Source organism: Hypanus sabinus, chromosome 9 (genome assembly GCF_030144855.1).
Source record: "Hypanus sabinus isolate sHypSab1 chromosome 9, sHypSab1.hap1, whole genome shotgun sequence".
In the NCBI taxonomy this organism is placed as follows: Eukaryota; Metazoa; Chordata; class Chondrichthyes; order Myliobatiformes; family Dasyatidae; genus Hypanus; species Hypanus sabinus.
Genome location: NC_082714.1, coordinates 27,089,301 through 27,114,683, shown reverse-complemented (window position 1 = coordinate 27,114,683; position 25,383 = coordinate 27,089,301). Strand labels below are relative to the sequence as shown.

Genomic DNA, 25,383 nt, shown 5'->3' with positions numbered 1-25,383 from the left:
TTACAAGGATATTGCCAGGAGCTTGAGACGGGGGTTGGGGGGGGGGGGCGGTCATATGGAGGGTTGTGGTCCAGATGCAGGTTGATGGGACTAGGCAGATTAGTAGTATGGCACAGGATTTCAAGACAGAATAGAGCCAAATACCTGAAGGGTGTCTGTAAGGTGAAAGAGAGGTGGGTGGGCATGGATAAACTAGCTACTGTAAGAAAGAAACACAAGACGACAGGGAAACTGGGTATGTCAGTTAAGATGAGAATGTTAAATTGGATACTTTTGGGAGCAAGAACTAATGTAGGTCAGAGAGTGTGTGCTCAATGAATTTGGAGCTCAGCATAGCTGATATGGTCATCAGAGTATTGTATGATTAGAACTTGATATAAATGATGGGAGGCTGCATGGATATGTTGAACAGAGTTGTTGATGGAAGTTGAAAGTAATGGCTTTGGTATTTTCTGAGTGTTCAGCTGAAAGAAATAAAACAAACAGGTACTTATCTCTGTCAGCCAAGAAATGGTTGAGGAAATTCTGAATAGTTTGCAGAACACAAAACATCCGGAAACTAGTGCATGTAGATTAATTTACTGAAGAGAAGCTATTTATTGATTTGATGAGCAGCACGGTAGTACAGCAGTTTGTGCAATGCTATGACAATACCAGCATCGGGGTATAATTCCCAATGATTATAAGGAGTTTATACATTCTCCCATGACCACATGGGTTTCCTCCAGGTGCCCTGGCTTCCTTCCCCATTCCAAAGATGTAGGGGTTAGGGTTAGTAAGTTGTGCATTTGTTATTTTGTTACCAGAAGTATGGCAACACTTGTGGGCTGCTCACAACATCTATTCAGACTATGTTGGTCATTGATGCAAATGATGCATTGCACTGTATGTTTCGATGGTTGCATATACATGTCACAAATAAAGCTAATCTTATCTCTTACCTTCTGCATAGTACTTTGGAACATATTCCTATATTAAGGTGTGATATAACCACCCATTGGTTTGTAATGGTTTCTGAGGAAATTCCATCAGAATGGAAAGTCAAAACGGATAAAGTTTTGTTAATATTTTCTGAGCCAGGGAGCAATAACAGAATCTTATACTTAATACAAAGATCTTATACCTGGTTTAGAGAGACAAAATCTGTTCACTCCTTTTGTGAGATTATATACACCGACATTTTCTGGACCACTTCCATCTTGGTAGAATTCCTAAAATGCAAACAATAGGAAGAACAATTTTAAGCATGAGTCAAATGTAAAATGTGATGTCTAGTAACAGTGCTAAAGCCTAGGGAAAATTATGCAATATAACCATTTGAAGTAACCATCTTATTTGCTTAATCACCTCTGAATAAGGTATATAGGAAATTGCTGCCATACTTGTTACTAACCCTAACCTTTATGTTTTTGGAAAGTGGGAGGAAACTGGAGCACCAAGCAGACACCCACATGGTCACAGGAGAACGTACAAATGACTTGGCGAAAATGGCAGGAATTAGTCCCCGATCTTCCAATGCTGGTACTATAAAGTGTTATGCTAACTGCTATGCTACTCTGCCTCCATGATCTTAAACCAGGCATAGACCATAGATTAGCAGTGAGAGATTTAAGAAGAACATCGATGTACTTTTCTCAATCGAAAACGATATTTGAAATGAGTGGAAATAGTGGTTGAAGTAGACATATTAGCAATATTTAAAAACCCTCTAGAAATTTAGAGAACTATGTGCCAAAAACAGGCTGATAGTACTAGCTTGCTGAGCAACACGGTCGACATGAAGAAGCAAAGCTGAAAGGCTTGTTTCCATGCTCTATGACAATGACTCCAAGTGTTAAAGATATGCAAGGAATTTATGAAAATATCTCTCGATGATCAACTACGATAGATCCAAGAATGTTCTTTCCCTTGGCTGAAGTGTCTACGACCAAGACTCACATAGAGTAAGGGGCTCCCATTCAGGATAGAAATTAAAAGTAATTCTTTTCCCCCAATCAGAGTGTACTAAACCTTTACCATCTCTACTTAAAAGGACTATCGCTGAATAGATTCATGAAAAGTGAGCTACAGATTTTTAGATGGTAAGAGAATCAAGGTTATTTGAGCTACTATAGGAAAGCAGAGCCAAGGTAATTTAAAAAAATGCCCCTTACCAATGTAATTGCATGTGAGAGTGTACATCGAAGCATGTAACCTGTCTGTTTGAACTCTATGCCGGACAAATCCCGATCCACAACCTCCAGCTCCAAAGAACGGTTTTTCCAACACCATTCGTCATGAACAATATTCACTGCAAGATAAAAGATACAACAAGGCAACAATATTAACTTGAATGAATTACTTGCCTACAAACACCCCTGAAGAAATTAGTGCAACCAGGCGTAAAATACTTACCTTTGTATTTCCCAGGTAAGATGTCATTAAAAGTGAATAGCACAGAGTCAGCACTTCCCAAGAGCTGCAAGCTTTGCTTCTCACCATGACGACTTAAAGGTTGAAGGGTCACAGTTAAATCACCACAGGAATCTTAATGAAAAGGGATCAACTCATTAAAATAAATTAAAACACTTAAAAAACTTGTTCATACTTAATGCTAATTACTGCAGTAATTTTATTATAGGAATGCACAGAACATTTTATGTTCCTCAAGAAACAGATGAAAAACAAAGACTAGAGCATAACTGAACTATTTTCTGACCTGAGTCTCAAAGACATTTAAAAAGATCATTGTTCACTATCCTGCATCATATAGTGAAGTACAAAATTCTGTTCACTATCCAACACTGTATAAATGTCTAACCATATTCTGTAACTAATAATTGCAATCTCCTTTAAAGTACAAAATCATAAATCATATTCTTGCAGAAATCCTTTCAAGGAATATTTGAAAAAATAACAGCATATAATTGGAGAAATACAGACATATTCAAAGTTTAAAGTAAGTTCATTATTAAAGTACATATATATCACCATATACAACCCTGAGATTCATATTCAACAAATCTATAGAATAATAACCATAACAGAATCACTTGGGCATTCAACCAGCGTGCAGATGACAACAACTGTAAATACAAAAAAAAAGAAATAATAAGAAATAAGCATTGAGCACATGGAGATGAAGAATCCTTGAAAGCAAGTCCACAGGTTATGGAAACATTTCAATGATAGGGCTCAGCCAGAATTTCAATCTCCCTCCTATGTGCTGATTCATGACCATTTTTGATTTGCCCATCAACTGTGGTGTCATCACAAACTTAAATAAGGCTTTGAAGCTGTACTCAACCTCAGTCATAAAGGTAAAGCAAGTAGAGCAAGGAGCTCAGCACATAGTCTTTGGTTCGCCTGTGGAGATGGAGATCGTGGAGGTAAACCGACTGGGGTCTGCAAGTAAGGATATCAGTGATCCAATAGAGTATTGAGGCCAAGGTCTTGGAGCTCACTGATTAGCTTTGAGGGGAAGATGATATTGAATGCTGAGCTGTAGTCGATAAAGAGCATCCGTATGTATGCACCTTTGTGGTCTAGATGTTCCAGGCTTAAGTGAAAAGCCACTGAAGTGGCATCTGCTGTGGACTTATTGTTCTGGTAGGCCAATTGGAGCAGATCTAAGTCGCTTCTCAGGCAGATGTTAATACGTTTCATCACCAGCCTATCAAACCACTTCATCACTGTGGATGTACGTGCTACTGGACGATAAGTCATTGAAGCCGGTTATCACATTCTGCTTGGGCGCTGGTATAATTGAAGCCTGCTTGAAGCAGGTGGGTACCTCAAACTGACAAAGCAAGAGGTTAAAGATCTCAGCAATCACTCCAGCAGATGATCAGTGCGGGTATTTAGTACTGGGCAGGCTCCCAATCTGGGCCAGATGCTTTTTGTGGGTTCACCCTCCTGAAGGCTGTGTGTATGTTGGCCCCAGAGACTGAAATCATAGGGTCTTCGGGGGCTATGAGAGTTTGTGTTGATTCCTCAATGTTCTGACAGTCAAAGTGAGCATAGAAGGTATTGAGCTCAGCTGAAAGCAAACCCCTGCTGTCACCTACGTTGCTTGATTTAACTTTGTAAGTGGTGATAGTATTCAAGTTCTGCCATAACTGTCGAGCAACCTTCTTTGATTTAAGTTTAGTTCGGAATTGCCAGTTCGCCTGTGAGATGGCATTCCGGAGATCATATCTGGACCTCTTGTAACTTTTTTGGTCACCAGACTTGAATGCCCCTGATCTGGCTCTTAGCAGATTGCAGTTCACTCAGGGCTTCTAACTGGGGAAGACTGAATGTTATTGCGAGGACACACCTGTCTAAAGCTGTTTTAATAATGTTAGCTACAATGGTGTATACATTCTGATCCACAGCCAAATCCTTGAACACAGCCCAGTCCACTAACTTGAAGCAATCCTGTAGCCACTACTCTGCCTCCCATGATCACCTCTTTGTTGCTCTAATCTCCAGAGCTTTGCTCTTTAACCTGTATGTAGGTAGGTAGAAGGACAGCCAAGTAACCCAATTTAAGAAAATGCAGTCTGGGCAAGGAATGGTAGGCGTTCCCTATCTTAGTTGAGCTAATGTTTACCTTACCCAATTGTCCCCGATTACAAAGTTATTGATATGTTGACAAAGTAATCAAAGAATTTGTAAACTCTTTCTTAGTTCTCAATGTTTTTTTGACATTAACTAATAAATAATGTACTCTCAAGTGGGGCCACAGATTCACAGAAAGTTTATAGCTTAGCAGGCTATTCTGTCATACTAAGCAATGAAGAGCAAACTATCTGAACCTCTCTGCAGTGTCTTACAAACTATGTTCCTTCAGCCTTCCTTTAGAACATTTAAACCTGCCTACACCACTACACCAAACCACTGCATTCCAGATCATAATCACTCGCTGTTCAATAATTTCCTCACGCTGCTTTTGGTTGTTTCGGCAGTTCTCACCAATCTACATTTCTTGATCTTTACACAACGGGAACAGTTCCTCTCTTTTCACTCTGTTTAAATGTTTTGTTTGGGTTTTAAGTACTTCTATCAGATCCCCTTGCATTCTCAGCAACAGATCCCAACAACAGTCTAATAGAAGCTTGGAAAAGGAGCATCTTATTACCTGATCCGACCTGTCTCAAAGAACTCAGCAAGATGACATGGTAGCTAAGCTGCATTAATGGGCAGGTAAGTGGGACTACATAACTAAAATAATGAGTAATGTGAGTTGTTCACCAATCCCTCAAGTAGGGCCTATAATAAGTAGAAAAGATCCAGACTGAGAGAAAAAAGAACAGTTGTCAATCAGACAAAAACCTATCAAAACAGACAGCCTGATCTCAGGCCAGTGGCTGTTTCATTTGTCATTAGTTTTATAATCTCCCTGATTACCACTTTTCAAAAGCCACTTATAATTCCTCAACTCCTTGAGCTATCTGCAATTCTTCAGAAAGAGCTTAAATCTTATAAACTTAGATTACGATTCATCAAATCATAAATAGAAGACAACATAACCAAATATCTTTAGCTAAGAATTCAGCCTTCTCTTCCAAATATTCAAAATACAGGAATATTTTCTATCTTTTTTTCAAATGAATGAACAAAAACAAAGCTATCAAATGTTGGTGACTTAATATATGGCAGGACTGTTTCACTAAATGTGGATAGAATTCTCTCTGTATTACTCATAGATTTTTAAAATTTTTACCAATTCTAGAGTATTTGATCACACACTGAATGTAAGGAAGAGATGGATGCAATTTTAGCAAAAATGCATTATGTTAACATGAAATACTTAAACTCTAAGTATTCACTTACCCAGACATAGCACTTTTCCAGAAATAGATGCCATAAATTGGATGAAGGAAAGGTCTAATATGGGTGCATTTGTTACTGTAACTATATGAAACTTTGGCTTCAATGCAAGTCCTGCCTTTGCTTCAGTTTCACTGATAATAACCTATTGGAATTCAAAATCAGTAACAACAAAGAAAATGTGTGTTAAATGTAGTTTTTCACTCATCAATATACTATATCAGTTTTTATTAAATTCTTCAGGTGTACACTACCTGCAGCATGCAGGAGGTTATTAGTTTTACTGATCAGCAAAAGGAGGTCAAAAATGTGTGTGAAATTTAAAAGCCTATTCATTCAATTAAATTAGCAATAACCTTTCTTTTCTGATGTGCAAAGACAAACCCCTTAATGGGAATCACAATTACAATTCACATGTGCTGAGTTAACTCATTGCTACCAGAGGTAGTCTGGTTGTTAATTAACCATTGTCCCTTAGCTACAAAATAAAAATCTGCATGAGTTCCAGTCTTACTTTTGAACCTAATCATGTCAACTGTTGATGGAGTAGCGGAGAGAGAAAGCTTAACTTCAACTGGCTTTAGCTGATGGAGTTAGCTGTCTATGCTGACTCATCATTATACTTGAAGTTCATTGCAAGCAAATTTTATAAATAGAAAACAAAGCAGTTTTTATGGGGTGACACAGCAGCACAGCAGTTAGTGTAACACTATCATAGCACCAGCAAACTAAGTTCAATTCCAACACTGTCTACAAAGAGTTTGTACATTCTCCCCATAGCTGTATGGGTTTCCTCCAGGCACTCCAGTTCCACCACAAAGATGCATGGATTAGTGGGTTAATTGAACCACACTGGTGTAATTGGCAATGCAGGTCATTAGGCTGCAAAGGGCTGTTACTGTGCTAGATCTCTAAATAAATAATTTTTTACATTATTACATTTACAAATTTGGTTAAAAACTTAAATTCAAATACAACTCAATTATTGCTTTTAACATTTATTGGTTTTCTTCATATTCACACCACTATCTTTGAATGTGCAAAACTCTTATTAGATGGAAATGGAAAGCTAAATATATGACAATAAATATGATTCCCAAGCTTAAAAAGTAACATGAAACACATAAATCTGGGCCAACATTGTACTCCCAGATAAACAAACAAGCAAGCTTCATAATTTCCAAGTTTCTTCACCTGAATGTTATAGGCTCCCGTTTTGGCCTGGAAACAGAATGATCCATGAGAATCTGAATCTGTTATAATTGAAGACTTCTCCTTATTTTGAGGAACCATTGCTAATTTATACTTGACTATCTGTTTTAATCCTTCAGGAAAATGTTTGATTGTCACTTGCCCACAGACACTAAAGCTATGAAGCATCAAAAGAAAAAAAAAAGAAAATTGTGTTAAAATGAGGTTTGAAAGATGTAGTTAACTGTACTAAATATTAATGTATATAATACTTATTTTCTGTATGCTGTAATTCTCCTACCTTGTGGCCAGGATATCAGCCAGTTGAGGTGTATTAGGGGCAATCTTCACAGTAACCGGTTCAAAGAAAATGTGCTCTTTCTGTGTGTTTATGGCATATGTACCTGCAGTCATGTTTTCAAGCCTGAATGAACCGTCAACCTTTGTAGTCACTGTTCAAAAATAAAAGATGAGTGAAAAAGCAAAATTTGTGAAAGAACATGAGAGCCATCCAGAGAGTCTAATAGGCAGAAACTCCTGAAAAATGCCTTTCTGACTTCCATTTATCACACTGTGGTACAAGTTGTTCTAATCTTACTAGTACAAGATACCTACTGTTAATGAACCATTCCCATTATTTTCCAAAAGCTCTGTACAGAAATGACTTGGGTAAAAAAAAAAGGGGTGTACTGGTAGATATGGTGATGGCTGCTTAACTACACGTATGAAAGAACTTATTTCTGTGGCACTCAAATCTAAGTCTTATAAACCGTACTAGTAACATCTGAAAACTGGTTACAAAAAAAAATTGCACAAATAAGTTTCCAATAACAAATTCTGACATTGCAGATATAGCTGGCAAAAGCTATTATTTTTCCCACTAACATAGGTTACTTGTTTGATCTTACTCTTTTTGCAGAATGCTCATCTCTGCACAAATTTAAATGAAGAAGGATATCTCTAGCAGATATAATTAACAGTGAAAAGAAATACTGCACTGTAATCTCAAGCTTGTATCCAGGGAGTAACACAAGTAAATGCATCAGAGTCAAAACAAAGTAAAAGCATGTCATTTAATTCATTACTATTTAACTAAGCTTTGACTGTTACATGTGTCAGCAGACAGAGGATGACAGGAAGTCATTAGTGCTCATCAATAACTACTAAATGCAGTCTGATGAAGTGGGGAAATACATATTTTTTGATATTTTGCAATTTGCTCAAATAGAAGCAGATTGTTCTTGAAAGGACCAATTCTACAGTTACACTGGACCAATTACTGCTGACTGTACTTTAACACCAACAGAAACTGTGTTGTCTATCTGGAATCGTGCAGAGGTGATCTCAGATATGCAGTGGCCTGCCTTCTCTATAAGTTTCTACTGTCTTTCTAACATTTGTGCATCAGAAATAAATAGCACCAATCCTAACTACATATAGAAATCCTGGCTGTATTTGAAGTTAATAAGGATTGAAATTAATTAGTTGAAAAGATGTAATCACAGAGAGCTTCCATAATGCATTTTCTGCTCTAGCATTTGTTCCCTCCCACACCCACCATCAGGAAGTCTTCCAATGATTAACAAGACAAGAATTAAGAATTTCAGAGGCATAGGAGAAATATCCTTCTCTAATTAATATAATTCTTCGAATAACAGTTGAATATTATGTGTCCTCATAATAAATACAATGCTTCAATTTTCAAATACCTTTGATTTGATTATTTAGGGTAACAGTAGCACGATGAATCCCTTGTCCATTCGGCCCATTCAAAACACGGCCAGTGACAGAGAATCCCATCACCCGAAACACCGGCTGCAACAAACAAGAAACATAAGTAGAACGAGCCCATTCAACTCACTGCTTCAGCATTCGACAAGATCATGCCTCAACAGTACGTTAGTGTTCAATTTTACAACCTTTGATTCCCTGGATATCCAATAATCTGTTCATAATTCCCTTTAATACTCTCACAGTAATAGAGTCTCCAAGATCTCCTGAGTGAGGACATTTTTTTTTCAATCTTGAATGGTCAACCCCAGTTAGTATAATTTTCACTAAGGACTGAGGGCAGGCAATGCAGCTAAAGGACTCGGTATATTGTATACCAAAGGATTAGTGGTCTTTAACTCCTTCCATAAATTTGAATTGTCATTACATATTGACACTGCAGATAGTTTCTCTTGGAAACGCTGCTGAATATCATGAGTCAATGTGTCCTAGAGATTCAATATTGCTTTTCTTTTAACAGTGATTTAATCTGTTAATGATGGCTTAAAGTGATCCAGTTATTCATACCGTATCTAATAAGGCGATGGTCCATTACACACACGGTTTTGTCAATATGTATACATTTTTCCTATCTCAAGCTCCCAAAACAAATCAAGATGTAGTGCAAAAGAGTCTCCAAGTAACCTTACACTGCAATTCTGTTTACATGATTCTATGCACTTGTTCATAAACAAAAGTTGTCCTTCCTTACTCATTTCCCATTTGTGCCATTCCAGAGAACTGATTTGTGTTCAGCTCTGGCTTTGAAATCTGAAAAATGATCTTGTCCTCTTGGGGAATGCTGCTCGCGATGAGAGAGGAACTACTCCTCAACTTCTTTGTCAGTATCAACGGTTTGGAGTACATGTGCTGACAGGCAGCAGAAGGCCAGCTGTGACATAGGCAAAATGACTCCGAGCAAATGAACATGAAAAAAGCATCTGATACAGAATGGCTGGAATATGCTCCTTTATTTCTGCATAAAGATTGGAATCCCCAAGGGACCTACAACTAATCTTCAGTGCAGCCTCATGCAAACGCAGTTCAATCCTTCGCACAATGTAGAATCCTATAATTCTCATTAAACATTAGGGTGCTCCATCAGCCTACCTCAGGCCTTGGACATGACCCATCATAAATCACTAATGAGGGACACACTTTGGAGAGAGTTCTGCTTCCTTTAGCAAACTAATTCCATGCACTTTTATTGCTCCTGATCTTTGGAAAGTCAGTAAGATCCAAACCCATAATGCAGATTTCATCACTATCCTACTCCAAGGATGTAAAACCTGCCAAACTATTGGGAGCACCTCAAAAGACTAGACAGATAACATAAGAACAGAAGGAAATAGAAGTAGTTGGCCCCTCAGACTTGCCCTGCTATTCAACGTGATGTTGACTGATCTGCCCCAAGCCTTGGCACCTGTTCTGTGCCAGTTCACTATAGATCTCAATTCTGATTTTTCAAACATTTGTCTAATTCTTCTTTAAACACCTTCAGTGATCTAGCCTCCAGAAGATGCTTTTCATCAAGAAGATCAATTTTTAAAATTCCATGATTTGACATCAGGGCACATCTCAACATTTACCCAATATTACAGAAAAATAAGTATTCCATTAAGAGCACTGGTTTCCAGTTAACTACTCTTTGCAATTGAACATCACACAAACAATAAGCTGCTTAGCTGCACTATTTATGCAGACAGGTGGCAAACTGGAATTACAGACTAATGAATTCAGACAACTTATCAATAATTAAGCGTACAAAAACAGCTTCATTAATTGTGAAGAGGTTAAGGCACATAATATTATTCTCCTGTAGAAACTAACTGTTTCCCCTTGTATTAAAATTGACATGATGTACACCTGTAGTGACAACATAAAATATTAATTACTGTTTACATAGCAATAAAAAAGTGACAACATATACCAAGGTATGCCTCAGGTTTTCAAACACATTTTACACAAGACATTTTTCAATATCGTACCTCAATCCTCAAACTATCATGTCCCACAGAAAAGTCGAGCCTTGATGGAGCAACATCAAACGTGATTCTTTCTCCTCTGTAAAATGGTATCTAGAGTTTAAACAGTACATTAAATACACAGACTTACAAATATAGTAAATAAATATCTGAATGCATATCCAAACAAATATTAGCAAAAAAAATTGAAATATATTTGCAAATAATTTACAATCTAACCCTAAATTTTGGATAAGGCTTAATAAGTAAATATGGATTAATTGCATAATTTAGAATGACTTAGATCATAGTTGATTACACAACAGAGAGAATTTCACTCTCACCCTCATGTATGTATGCTAAATGCACAACATGGTAATGATTAGCAGTCATATACAATTTTCGAGATTCGGTTCTACTGACATCTACTAATTTGGATATGAGCTCTTAGCTTACAGGCCCTTCCATCTCTAGAAATAGCTTTCTTACCCCCTAATCACAATCATTCAAAACATGTATAATATGACCTTGTTCAGGATCTGAGACCACAGAGTTCATTGAGAGCTGCATGGCATAGGCAAAGTTTGAGATTTTAATTAACTTTAGTTTCCTTTTTTATTTTACTAAGTTAGATTTTCAGTATCTTTGTTACTGCTGTACATCTAAAATGAAAATTATTAAATGGTACATTCCAAGAAAAATACTGTCAACTTACGGTTTCCCTTTGGAATTTACCATGACATCTCTCCCAAGTATATTTCAAATTCATTTACAGCTCCTGTATATATTTTCAGTAATTTTTAATTGTAAATTCAAGTCTGTTATTGTCGCCCGCAAATTCAAGTTCTCTAAGTAAAATGCCTATCAAATATATCCTTGCACCCTTTGTCACCTTCTCCCCAACCTCATAAAAAAACATGTTTGTTAGTTGTCTAGAACAAGCCATCTTTTTAGTTTGCTTTCTTTCATGCATAATGGCAACAAGATCCGTGTCAAGGACCATTAAATATATTTCTAGTCCTTGATGGCAATGATTTTCAAATGATTTACCTGTTTGAAAGCCATCACCAGATCCAAATCATATTTCAAAATGCTTTTGAGGTGCGAATTGCAGTATTAAACAGAGTGCATCAAAAAGGGGAAAAGTTACTGAAAATAAATGTATTCCAATTTTCAAAGTTTGTGTTAAATTATGTTAAATGAAAATTCCAATTGCAATAGAAAACCAAACAGTCCCCTGTAAAAAAGTTCCAAAAGGAATACACAGTAAATGTAAATAGTGAGTCTTGATAAGTGCTATAGGACAGAGAACCCGAGGGATACAAATAGTATCCCTGAAAGTAGTGACACATGTAGATGAGGGTGGTGAAGGTGAAGCTGACAGGTTTGCCTTCATCTTTCATAATATTGAGTATAGGAAGTGGGTTGACATTTGGAAACAGTACAGACCACTAGTGAGACTACACTTAAAGTACTGCACGTAGTTCTGTTTGCCCAGCTATAGGAGAGTTGTCAATATGCTGGAAAAATGCAATAAAGATTCACTAGGTTGTAACTGGGACTGAAGGGCTTGTGTTATAAGGAGAGGCCAGCTAAGTTGGGATTTTTTTTTCTGTTGCATTACAGACTGAGTGACTGTTTAGACATGTATAATATCATGAGGGTCTTAATTAAGATAGACAGTCAATGTCTTTTGCCCCAAGGTGGGGGGGGGGGGGGGGTGAGGTGGACTAAATGACATAAGATATAAGGTGAGAGGTGAAACATTTTCATAAAGGGGGTGGTGGATGGATGGAATTAGCTATCAGAGAAAGCTGTAGAGACAAATACAATTAAAACATTTAAAAGATATTTAGACAGGTACATGGATTTAGATTTAGAGAGGTTTTCCCAACCATTTTTATGCCATGGACCAAGGGGTCTGTGAACCCCAGGTTCGGAACCCCTAGTTGAAAGGATTATGGACCAAACACAGGCAAACACGACTGGCTTGGATAGACACTTTGGTTAAAATAAACAAGCTGGGCTGATTAAATGACCGGTTTCTGTACAATATAATTACAACTCCCTGATAGATCACTTGAGACATCTGGTGGCCAAAGCTAGTGATAGCAGACAGTCTAAAGAAATGTTTGTATGGAAAGAGCATATGATGATATATGCTCTTATATGATATATTATAAGTTATATTAACTTATGATACAGGAAGTAAGTTAACCTTTCAAATCCATACCTCTCTCAAAAATGGAATCCCATCAGACCCATCCTCACATATTTCCCTACAGCCCTGCAGCCTATTTTATCTCAGGCCTTTCAATTCCCCTTTAATTCTAAAGGTAGTTTACAGTAGCAAATTAAAGTATCAGCTTGCCTTTGGGTTGAGGCAGAAAACTAGCACCCTGTGACTACCTTTTAAACTCACCACAATCCTCTGCTTCCCGTGATTCTAAAAGGCAGCAGCAAAAGGTGGGAACCTGGAGGGAGTAGGGGACAAAAGCGTCCCAGAAAGGCAGAGGATTGTCAGATACTGGAATCAGATACATGCTCTTGGAAGTGAGAAAACTATGTACAGAAAAACTCCAACATCCAGCACTCTCAGAACTTTAATGGCACCAGACTGGCAGATTTTCCAGAACAATTGGAGTTATTTCCATTAATAATCCAAAACACTTCTCATTCACCTTTTTTTGCTAAGCTGTTACACAGCAATTAATTTTCCCAGAGATCCAAGTGAGCTTAAAGTGATCACAGTAAGCTGGGTCTGGTGAGTTTAAAAATAAATGTGGAAATGCAGCCGCAGTGAGTTAAAAAAAAAGCCTGGTGAATGGGACCTCAGAGAGTTTAAGAAGGAACATGCAAATCAAGAGTGTAGGTCACAGGGACAGATGAGCCAGATGGCAAACCAGCAGGATTTCTAATTGTCCAATAGCAGCTTTTCACAGTTTTACTGTAATTCAAAATTAGATGGAAATCAATAAATGAAGATGCTGGAGATCTGAAATAAAAAAGCAAAACGTTTCCCTTTCCTAGATTACACACAGATAACAGAATAGTCTATTGCTTCCATAATATCCAAAACCAGTTTATTACATGTGCCTTTGTAATGTGATCTTATGAAGAGCTTCAAAACCAAAGAATAGCAATACTGCTAAAGAATTATTCATCGTGTACTTGCCACTGTATATTCTCCACTGGGAAGGGATGAAAAAATAAATGATCCATCTTCTCCTGACACAACGCTGCACAGGAAAGATGATGCTTCGTCTGGTGCTTGAAATCCTTCAACTGGAGACAAATTGCATCCAGCAACATCCTACCAACAAGGAAGGAATGATAATTGCCAAAAACAATCATTGCACAAGATAAAAAACAACGGCAACTGAAATGCTTTCAACGAGATCAAGCGTAGGTTCAATCTTCTGAGGATTACTCCTTCCCATTTAGACTCACAAGGCTTTAGAAGAAAATGAAATGCATATATTTCTAAAAAGCTAATTATCAGATTTTATGAATGCAGATACAAACTGTAAATAACTCATGAACTTAACCTGTTATAAAATATAACTGACAGCTTCTTACATTAAAGTCACATTATTCTCTCTCACCTCTTTAGAGACCAATGAGGAGAAGAGTAGAAACACTACGCCCTTCATTGGCTCACCATCACTTCGCACAGAGCCCAAAACGTCATATCCAGCAACTACCAAAGAATCAACTGTGTTTGCATTAGAATTCATCACCTGCACCGAAGTAGATGCCTGAACAACAAAAACAAATTAAATCAGTTAAAATTCAAAATATCTAAATGCAGTGAAATAACTTCAGTTTTAAACTAAAAATTCCAAATATGGGTAAGTTAATACTGCAAGCATGGTCTGAAAACTTATTTATGACATATACATGGTATAGTTTAGAGAATGACAAATATAAAGTAATTTATATGGCCAAAATCTAATTCAGGGGTTCAGGCAAAGACAAAGAAAATGTGTACAACTTGAGCACTTTATAACCATTATTTCAGCTACAAGGTTAAGCTGTGGTCTAATTATGTTTTGATATCCATTCTTCTGCAAATATACATTATGAACTCTACCACTTGATGTAGTGTTTACTCGCACTGTGTATGCATGCCCTGAACTAATATATGAAGGCATTTGTTAATAAATGATCATGGGATGGTTACATTTCAGAGAGGTAATTGCCTCACATTGTGAAATTCTACAGCCATCATACGTAATAATAACTGAACGATTTCTGCACGGACAATCACATAAAAATGAATCACTTTCAGAACTTCCCACATGACCTACTACAAGGTATTAACCAAAACAATTAGAGCTAAACCTACTTTTTGAAGAGTCCAGGTAGGGTGAGAAGCAAATATTTCATAGTCACCAGGCAACACTCTTGTAAATGCATATCTACAAAGAGAGAGAAAATACTAATTCCTTTTGGAATGAATTTATAATGTTTTTACCATCCTGTTAAAACCACTATTAAACATATACATACTTTCCTCCGATTTGAGTCAATGAAGTCTGATCCCTAACTGTTCCAGCCTTTCTTAATGTAACATGAACACCAGCAGGTCCTAAACTTTGACCTTTGCTTAACACCTGAGAAAACAGGACATTACAAATATTTACAAAATTTACTTTATTCATTGGTAGTGTGTTAATAGGAATTCATGAATAAATACTTATTTTCATCTGCAAGTTAATACCCAAGATACCAGCAATGAAGACGAAATTACAATTGTGGATATTCAAAATAATTAAAAGGTCTGAAGTATCAGAGGCCTCCTTTACTAAATACAGTAGCCATATCAAGTGCCATTTTATTCTACAATGTTCCACACCGTCTCCAAAAAACCTTTCTCCCAATTTACTGATGAACAAAAATACAAAATAAAAACACTTCTTACCTTTCCAGAAACAGAAAATCCAGTAAACATAAAATTTATGTCCTCGCCTTTGGTGCAAATATCATTAACGCCATCTATATGAAGATCCACATTTGTAGGCTCTGGTTACATAGGAAGAGAGAAAAATAGAGTTCTTTTAAAGCTGACAAATACTTCTACAATACCAGCAAACTCCTTGTGGCATCATTCAAAGCCAAAGAAATACAGTTTCATATGAAATATTTGCCTCCTTTTGTCATGAAGTCTAATTATTAAAGTAAACAGTACCAGAGTTTTAATCAGTAAGATAACTGATTTGAATATATAAAATACAAGAACGTTCAAAATGTAAGAATGAATGAAACATGTGCAGAAAAAGGTCAGTCAGCTTGCAAACTTGTATTGCTATTAATTGAGATCACAGCTGATCCAACACCAGCTAACACCACTTTCTCATTTTCTCTCCCCATCTCATTGAGTCCCTTATGGTTCAAATGTCTCTGCCTCATATGTTCAATAACTCCACTTTCACAGCTTACCAAGGTGGAGAACTCCAAAGAGCCACAAACCTTCGAGAAAAGAAAGTTTTCATCTGCATCTGAAATGTGTGACTTTTTATTGTGCAATGCTACTTAATTCTAGACACTCCACCATGGGCAGTATTCTCAGTATTTACCCACCAATCCCCATCAAAGCTCTTGTGCTTCTATAACAACACTTCTCATTTTTCTGTACTTCAGTGAACATTAATCTTTCTTGAAATGTTAACCCCCTAATCTCAGAAATTAATCTATAGAAAACCTTTGGTACACTAGCTCCAATAGAAGCATATTCTTCATAAAATATCAAGATCAAGACTATACGCAGGTCTCTAGGTACAGTGTCAGAAGTATCCTGTAAAATTGCAGACTGCTGGTTAGCTCCACCTAGTGGTTAATAACTGCTCTTCAAAAAAAATTTTCTGAACAACACTAAGTTTAATATAATTGGAATAAATTGCCATTAATATCACTTGAGGGCTTTTTGAAAAATATGTTGAAGAATTTTAAGGAATCAGTTGAACATGTAACATACAAAGTAATATATTCAGATTTATTTCAATTACTTGCCTTCCAAAAATAGAACTATTATTTTTAATAATTCCAAAGTGCTTTAACATCGTTTAAAAAAATCTTGTTTCCAGATACAAAATATCAAATGGATCTTGGGGGATGTAACAGACACACCAGTGAGAAATTACCCTACTTCAGGAAACTTTAAGGCAATAATCAAATATCCCAAGAGCAGCTGAAAGCTGCCACTAAATCACACCATGACAGTCTCAACAAAATTAAATCAAATATTTTTATTGTTTTGATGACTGGAAATTTACTCAGTCTAGCATGCAAAGTCTAGACCCATCAATGTGACTGATTATTATAACCACTTCTTTAATTCAGATGCAAATAGAAATGGATAATTAATGTCAGCGTTGAGTAAGTAGGGATGCAGTTATCAGCTGATGTGTCGCAGCTACATAAAATGGGTGCTGGTGGAGCCCATTGTGGTTCCTGGTCACTACATCTTCAGCAAGAGTTGCTGCTCAATGAACTGAGGCTCAAAGTTGATAACCAGAAATATGAGCTTCAAACACTGCAAAACATCAGGGAGGGGAAGAGTTACATGGACATTGTTTCACTATCACAACTATTAGATCAACTGCTTCAGTCTGCAGTCAGAGACAAGGGGGTATGACTATGGATGTGGTAAGATGTTACATCCAAGCAGCAGGGTTCAGCCTCTGAGATGGAGCTTCTGCCCTTGTCCAACAGGTCTGAGATTCTTGCTCCTCGTGAGGGTGAGTGGGAGCTGTGTGAAGGATGAGTAACTTAACCATGCCACAATGCTTTAAGGAACCATTTGGCAGTGGTGCACAGGAAGAGTAAAGAAATGCAGTTGTAAATGGAGGTAATACATTCAGAGGAATAGTCACAATAGCCACGGATCAAGAGTCCCAAAGACTGTCTTCAGGACATCTCATCTGACCTGCAGAGGATCCTGAAGAGGGAGGACAAAGATCCATTTGTCATGGTCCACGTAGGTAGAATAAGAGGTTCTACTAAAGGATCATGTGCAGCCAGGGACTAAATTAAAAATTACTGGACTGTTACCTGAGCCAAGCGCATATTGGCACACAGTCAATAAGATAAGAGTTAAATATGTGGCTCAAAGACCGGTGCGGAAGAAGTGAGTGTAAGTTCATTGGATATTCACATCGGTAATGGGTAAGGTGGGAGCCGCTCCGATAGGACAAGCTCAACTTGAACCAGGCTGGATTCCCATTCATGGCAAATTATATAACTAGGGCAGCGGATAGGGCTTTAAACTGAATAGCATGGGTTGTGTATAAAGGAAAGAGAGCATGAAAGAGGTTAATAAAGTCTTCAGATTAAAAAAAAAGACAGTAAGTTTAGAAAGAAATAAGAATTCAACTTCAGGCAACATTAAGAAAATTTTGAGAAAACGGGTTGTGAATACAGAATTGAAGGTGTTCTATATGAATGCACACAGCATACAAAACAAGGTAGATAAGCTTATACTACAGTTAGAAATTAGCAGGTACAGCTAATATATGATAGTGAGCAACATGGAGTCATGGCTGAATAAAGGTCACAGCTGGGACCTAAACATACAAGGATACACATCCTACAGAAAAGACAGGCAGGTGAGCAGAGTTAGTGGGGTGTTCTAGTGTTGCAGTTAACATAATGCTATTACAGCTCAGGGCATTCCAGAATTCAATTCTGGCACCGATTGTAGGAGTTTGTATGTTCTCTCTGTGAACCACATGGGTGTCCCAAAGTACTCCAGCTTCCTCCCACAGACCAAAGACATACCAGCTAGTAGGTTAAATGGTCATTGCAAATTGTCCTGTGATTAGGCTAGTGTTAAATAGGTGTGTTGCTAGGCAGTGCTGCTTAGAAAAATTCTGATGAATACAGTTAAGAAACTACAAGAGTAAGAAGACTCCAATGCGAGATATATACAGACCTTTGTATAGTAGCCAGGATATGGGGTAGAAATTAAAAGAGGAGATAGGAAAGGCATGCGAGAAATGGAATGTTACAGCAGTCATATGGACTTCAATATGCAGATACACTGCAGAAATCAGATTGGCACTGGATCCCAAGAGAATGAATTTGTAGACTGCCTTTAAGATAGCTTTTTAGAGCAATTTGTGATCAAGTCCACTAGGGAAAACACAATTTTGGATTTGGTGTTGTGCAGTGAATAAGATTTGCTTAGGGAGCTTATGGTAAAAGAGCCCTTAGGAGGGAGTGATCATAATATGATAGAATTCACTCTGCAGTTGAGAGGGAGAAACTATTAGATGTATCATTATTACAGATGAGTAAATGTAACTACAAAAGCATGGACTGGCTAAAGCTGATTGGAAGGGGATCCTAGGGAATAGTAGCAGGAGTTTCTGGAAGTAATTCAGAAGATTTAGGATAATTTCATCTCAAAAAGTAGTAGTGTTTTAGAGAGAGAATAAGCAACCATGGCTGACAACAGAAAATGAGGACAATATAAAAGCAAAAGAGAGGACATACAATAGTGCAAAAATTAGCAGGACTCTAAAGGATTAAGCAAATTTCGGAAACCAAAAGAAGACAAATAAAAAAAAAACAGTAAGGGGAGAAAAGATGAACAGAACAGTACAGCACAGTATAGACCCTTTAGCCTATGATGTTGTGCCAACTTATTAACCTATTCCAAGATCAATCTAATTCTTCCCTTCCACTGCTTTTATCCATTTGACTATTTAAGTCTGTTAAATGTCTCTAATCTATCTGTCTCTACCACCACCACTGGCAATGCATTCCATGCCACCTCATGCCATTCCTTGTTGGCAGCTCAGGACTAGTGGTGTTCTGCAAGGATTGGTGTTGGGTCTGCTACTTCTCACTTTGTACAAGAATGATCAAGATGATAGAATCAATGGTTTTTGTGACCATGTCTGCAGATGATGAAAAGATAGGTGGAAGGTCAGGTAGTGCTAAGAAAGCAGGGAGTCTACATAAGAACTTGGGCAAGGTGGGAGAATGGTCAAAGACGTGGCAGATGAAATACAGCACAGTATATAGTCACACACTTTGGGAGAAGGAATAAAGGTACGGACTATTTTGTAAATGGGGTTGCAAAGGGACTTTGGAGTCCTAGTGCAGGATTCCTCAAAGATTGAGTCAGTATTAAGGGAGGCAAATGCAATGTTAGCATTCACTTTGGGAGGACTAGAAAATAAATGTAAGGATGTAAAGCTGAGGTTTTATAAGGCATTGGTCTGACCACAGTTGGAATATTGTGAGCAGTTTTGAACCCCATATCCAAGGAAGAATGTGTTAGCAATGTAGAAAGCCCAGAGGAGGTTTACAAGAATTATACTGGGGATGAAAGGGTTAACATCTGAGGACTTTTTTTAAATGGCTCTAGGACAGTACTCACTACAGTTTAGAAGAATGACTGGGGGAGGGGGGGGGGAATCTCATGGAAATCTACCTAATACTGAAAGCCTAGATGGAGTTAACATGGAGAGGATTCTTCCAGTAATGGTAGAGTTTAGGACCAAAGGGCAAGTCTCATAATAAAAGTATGTTCCTTTAGAACAGAGATGTGGTGGAATTTCTTTAGTCAGTTGGTGGTGATTCTGTGGAATTCATTGCCATGGTCAGCTGTGAAGGCCAAATCATTAAGTATATTTAAAGCAAAAAATTCTCATTCAATAAGGGTGTTGAAGATTTCCAGTTGGAAGACAGGCAAATAGGGTTCAAAGGGAATAATAAATCAGCCATGATCAAAAGCATACTTGATGCACCAAATAAGCTAATTCCACTCAATGTCTTGAAGTAACATCCATATTCCACTCCAATGTCTTAAAGTAACATCCATATGATATCAACATAAAAGATATATTCTGCAGCTAGGCAAATACAGTAATTAAAAAAGATCCAGATACTGGTTTGGCATTCATACCTGATCACGATTCATTATAAATAACACTGGCTATAGAACAACATTCACAAACAAAACTGTGCTCTGAAAAAATGTTATTCTCTAATGGTTATTAGCTTAAACTATAATATCATTCAGGATCATTTCATGCAAAGAAGCAAAATTAGTTAAAGAATGATGCAGGAATATCACAAAGATGACAGCTGATTTTTGTCATGCACATTTGAAGAGCACTCACCAAAACTCCACCCTAGGGGAGGCTCAATCTTTAAAATGAAATCCCCCTAGAGAGGAAAGAAACACATCATATAATTTTGAGCAACCAGAATGTATGTATTTATTTAGATGCAGTACAGAATCAGCCCTTCCGCCCCTTTGAGCCACACCACCAGCAACCCCCGATTTAATCCTAGCCTAATCAATTGACAATTTACAATGACCAATTAACCAACTAAATGGTATGTTGTTGGATTGTGGGAGGAAACCACAGCACCCGGTGGAAACACACACGTTCCACAGATGGCATACAAACTCCTTAGAGAAAAATCCAGGAATGAACTCTGAATTTCGACACACCAAGCCATAATAGTGTTGAGCTAAATGTTACACTACGAGGGCATATTTGTGATAGATGTCATAGAACAAAGCATAGTTACACTGAAAGAAAGTGGGCAATGCAAATAACTAATCTACAGTTGGCTTCATCAATGTCAGCACAATGCTTGACACGAGAATATTTTATGAAATTTAGAGCATCTATTCTGCAGAGATTGCATACATTTGTAAGGTATATAACCTTATTTCTTCATTAAGACCACACACAGTTGCACAAACTGATATTACCATTGTTCAAATAACTAGTCAGTACATCTCTGAAAAATGAAATATTCACCAAGGAAGTGTGAGACATTATATCAATAAATTGAAACCTGGAGTCGGAATCTGTCGCAAGCAAACAGATAAGAACAAACTGATTCTTACAGCCATAAAGTCAATGTCAATTGCTTTTAATATTTGCTACCTTATCATACAGAGGAATCATGAAGTAACCATTGTTGGGAGCGCAATCCGTCTGGTATTTCAGCGTTCCCTGCTTTGTGTATAGTTTAATCTGTAATGTAATCACAATCCATTAATGCAGAGAAAAAAATTCTGAAATGTCAATTCAAAGGGTATTTGCTCATGAATTCCTTTACACTTGTTAAACATAATTCAAACATCCCCAATGAAATTTATTCTCCAGTTTTACCCCAATTACAGACCAACATCAATGCAGAGAGAGGTAGAAGAGTCCAAAAGCAGTATCCCAGAAAAATTCCATTTTAGATCAGCCATAATATGAATGAATGACAGGACAAGCTCAAGGAGTTGAATAATCAACCCTTCCAGTGCTTCCTTCATTTTTGCAGTAAATATCAAGGGCCAACATCTCATCTTCTCACAGTTCCCTTTTAGAGTCACATATGCATCCCCACAGGAATTGTCAATGTGGTGAAACAATTTATAGTTGACAGGTATGGCTCAATGCTAGTGCTGTCAAATTGTGGGATCGTGTCTCTTACGATTGTGGGTTATAACCATAGAACAAAATGGCTGGAGTCGCTTAGCACTTTTGTGCAAGGTTGTTTATTTAGAACATCAAAAATTAAACTTACAAAAATAGTGAAAAGAAAACTGCCAATATTTATAAAAAGATATCTGCCACAAAAAACAATTATGTCCAGACATGTCCACTCTACATACTATGTCCAGAGTGAACTCCTGGCAACTCGATCTCACTCTCCCTACCAAAAGCAATCAGCCCAGTTTTTAGGCACCAAGACATACCGTCTTTCCAAAACCCAGCTCCCTCTTATTCCTTCTCTTTTCCAAAGAATAAGACTGCATTGACAAAGCAGGTAACCCAGTTTGCCCATCTTCATCACATTACAGCCAGACAATTGGTTGTTATGTCCAATTTCCACTTAAAGAATGTGGAACATCGTAGTTACTAATAGTGGAATTATTAGTCTTGGCAGCTAACACAAAGATCTTATTCCCATGCACAGCATATTATATTTTGATGTCTTAACTGAGACCTGTTGTTTGTTATTAACACAGTAACAGCTGCTATCTTGCCTGCCATCGAGGCCTCAGAAATTGGTGGGCCACTGAGACCTTAGACCTCTTTTATGCAACTTCTCAGTTAGTCACTGCAGCTTTAAGAATGTAACTTTGCAACTTTGCCCCTTCTCTCATGACTGTTTTATTTTAAAAGAGATGTAGCACGGTAGCAGGTCCTTCCAACCCAACCGGTCCATGCCACCCAATTGCACCCATATGACCAATCACTCCCATACTGGCTACTCTGCATTGGCTTCCTGTGTCTTTTAGAACTGATTTTAAAGTTCTCTTGTTTTTAAACTCTTAATGCTCTGGGGCCAGAGCACATCACAGAATCACATTTGTTTTATAATCCTGCTTGAGCTCAGGTCTTCTTCCGCCAGTCTTTAAAATTAAACAATCTCCCTCAAAAGATAATTGGCAGGTCAGCTTTTTAAAGAACTAGGTGCGTAAACTGTGGAATTCAATACCTAAAGCCATAAGAGATGCAAACCCAGTTGGCACTTTTAAACACCAGCTCAAAACCTATTTAATTAACTTTGCTTTTAACTAATATCTGTCTTTTTTTCATGTTTGCACTTTTATTCCATAGTAAAGCACTTTGAACTGCATCACCTGTATGAAAAGTGCTCTTTAAAGTTATTATTAATCAGTCTACTAAGCCATCCATACCTCTGGAAAGTGGGAGGAAACCCACATGGTCACTAATGTTGAAGAAGTGTTACGCTAACTACTACACTACAATATTTTCCACTTCCTTTGATCCAGAAGTTTATCCTTGGATCAATCCTATATTTGCAGCTATATAAGACCCTGGTCAGACCCCACTTGGAGTACTGTGCTCAGTTCGGGTCACCTCACTACAGGAAGGACGTGGAAGCCATAGAAAGGGTGCAGAGGAGATTTACAAGGATATTGCCTGGATTGGAGAGCATGCCGTATGAGAATAGGTTGAGTGAACTTGGCCTTTTCTCTTTGGAATGACAGAGGATGAGAGGTGACCTGATAGAGGTGTACATGATGATGAGAGACATTGATCATGTGGATAGTCAGAGATTTTTTCCCATGGCTAAAATGATTGCCACAAGAGGACACAAGTTTTAAGGTGCTGGGGAGTAGGTAGAGGAGATGTCAGGGTTAAGTTTTTTACTTAGAGAATGGAGTGTGTGTGGAATGGGCTGCTGGCAAAGGTGGTGGAGGCGGATATGATAGGGTCTTTTAAGAGAATTTTGGATAGGTACATGGAGCTCAGAAAAATAGAGGGCTATAGGTAAGCCTAGTAGTTTCTAAGGTAGGGAAATGTTCAGCACAGCTTTGTGGGCCGAAGGATCTGTATTGTGCTGTAGGTTTTCTATGTTTCTGTTTCTTCAGTTGACTCATTTTCAATCTCATTTCCTAAAGTTTCTTAATTCTCAGAGAGCTTCACAGACCAGAACCATAATGCATATGGCAGCATCCAAATAACAGCACTGTGCGTTCTTCTGCTCTTTTCTGTACTAGGATTGCTGCTTGACTATCTGATTAGCACAAGACTAAACCTGAGAGAGAGAAAGAGCACGAAGAAACAGGAACGGGAGGCGCAGCACGGGGTGAAGAGGCAGGCTGGCCGGGTAGGTAGAGGCGAGAGGGAGGCATCGGCCGGGCTGGGGGGAGTATGGCCGGAAGACAACTGCCGCCTAAGCGGTAGGCGTGTTTGGGAGGTAACTACCGGCCAGATGGGGGAAGACACCTGTCAGGTGAATGCAGGTGAATATCCGGGTAAAGGAATGCGTCTCTGACAGAGCAGTACTCCCGCCGTGAGTTCAGAAAGACCACAACGTGACGAAGGCAGCTCATTTTGCCCCTGATATGAATTACTGGGTGAGCCAGACTCTCCCTGATCCCAGCTGCCCCGCTCGGGGCTTTACAGCCAACAGCAACCCGGGCCTGCACTCACCTCAATTAACGAGTAGTTAATCTCCACGTCGGATTTCACGAATCCCCCGCACCCCACCACGATATCCTCGGCCTGAGCCAGACGGCAGCTGAGCGCTGTCAACAACAGCAGAACTGCCGCCAACCCCAGTAACCCCCTCGCCATACCACCGGTCCCACTCCCAGACCGCCGGTCTCCGCTGCTGTCCGCGCGCATGCGCCGCCAACAGACCGGGGAGCTCCAGTGACATCGCCACCCAGCGGCACCAGAGCCTCCTGCAACCGGTGACTCCCAAACAGCCCGGCGAGAAAGCAAACCAGATCAGATTTATTATCACTGGCATGTGATGTAAAATTTGTTAACTTAGCAGCAGCAGTTCAATGCAATACATAATCTAGCAGAGAAAGAAAAAATAGTAAGTAAAATAAGATATATCATAATAACAAATAAATCGATTACAGTATTAATTAATTAATTACAGTATAAAGGCCATTCGGCTCTACAATTCAACCACCAGGGGCAAGACATGTTAAAGTGCCGGGGTTAGGACTGAGCTTAAGTTACCACTCAATGCTCTTTAGTAAACTATTTAAGAACTTTTTAAAAGCTATTTATTAATGCTTTTTGGGAGGGTGATTTTAGATGCATATCATATTTATACTGAGTTAAATACTGTATATAATTAGTTTTGCTACAATAAGTGTATTGGACACTGGAAAAATGTTGAATTTCCCCTTGGGGATGAATAAAGT

General features: G+C 38.1%; 1 protein-coding gene across 1 annotated transcript in view; it reads right to left on the bottom strand.

The window, feature by feature from the left end:
* The window catches only part of nomo (nodal modulator), a 55,552-nt gene extending 30,705 nt beyond the window's left edge, over positions 1 to 24,847 (bottom strand). Inside the window, exons 1-16 of the mRNA XM_059979374.1 lie at positions 24,653 to 24,847; positions 21,635 to 21,724; positions 20,852 to 20,897; positions 15,643 to 15,743; positions 15,231 to 15,334; positions 15,067 to 15,139; positions 14,324 to 14,476; positions 13,894 to 14,031; positions 10,743 to 10,832; positions 8,694 to 8,799; positions 7,286 to 7,436; positions 6,988 to 7,162; positions 5,797 to 5,938; positions 2,395 to 2,526; positions 2,154 to 2,290; positions 1,124 to 1,211 (exon numbers count right to left, since the gene is read on the bottom strand). Coding sequence (XP_059835357.1) covers positions 1,124 to 1,211; positions 2,154 to 2,290; positions 2,395 to 2,526; positions 5,797 to 5,938; positions 6,988 to 7,162; positions 7,286 to 7,436; positions 8,694 to 8,799; positions 10,743 to 10,832; positions 13,894 to 14,031; positions 14,324 to 14,476; positions 15,067 to 15,139; positions 15,231 to 15,334; positions 15,643 to 15,743; positions 20,852 to 20,897; positions 21,635 to 21,724; positions 24,653 to 24,847 — 1,921 coding nt within the window. The remainder of the gene's footprint in view (positions 1 to 1,123; positions 1,212 to 2,153; positions 2,291 to 2,394; positions 2,527 to 5,796; positions 5,939 to 6,987; positions 7,163 to 7,285; positions 7,437 to 8,693; positions 8,800 to 10,742; positions 10,833 to 13,893; positions 14,032 to 14,323; positions 14,477 to 15,066; positions 15,140 to 15,230; positions 15,335 to 15,642; positions 15,744 to 20,851; positions 20,898 to 21,634; positions 21,725 to 24,652) is intronic.
* Between the last annotated feature and the right edge of the window lie 536 nt (positions 24,848 to 25,383).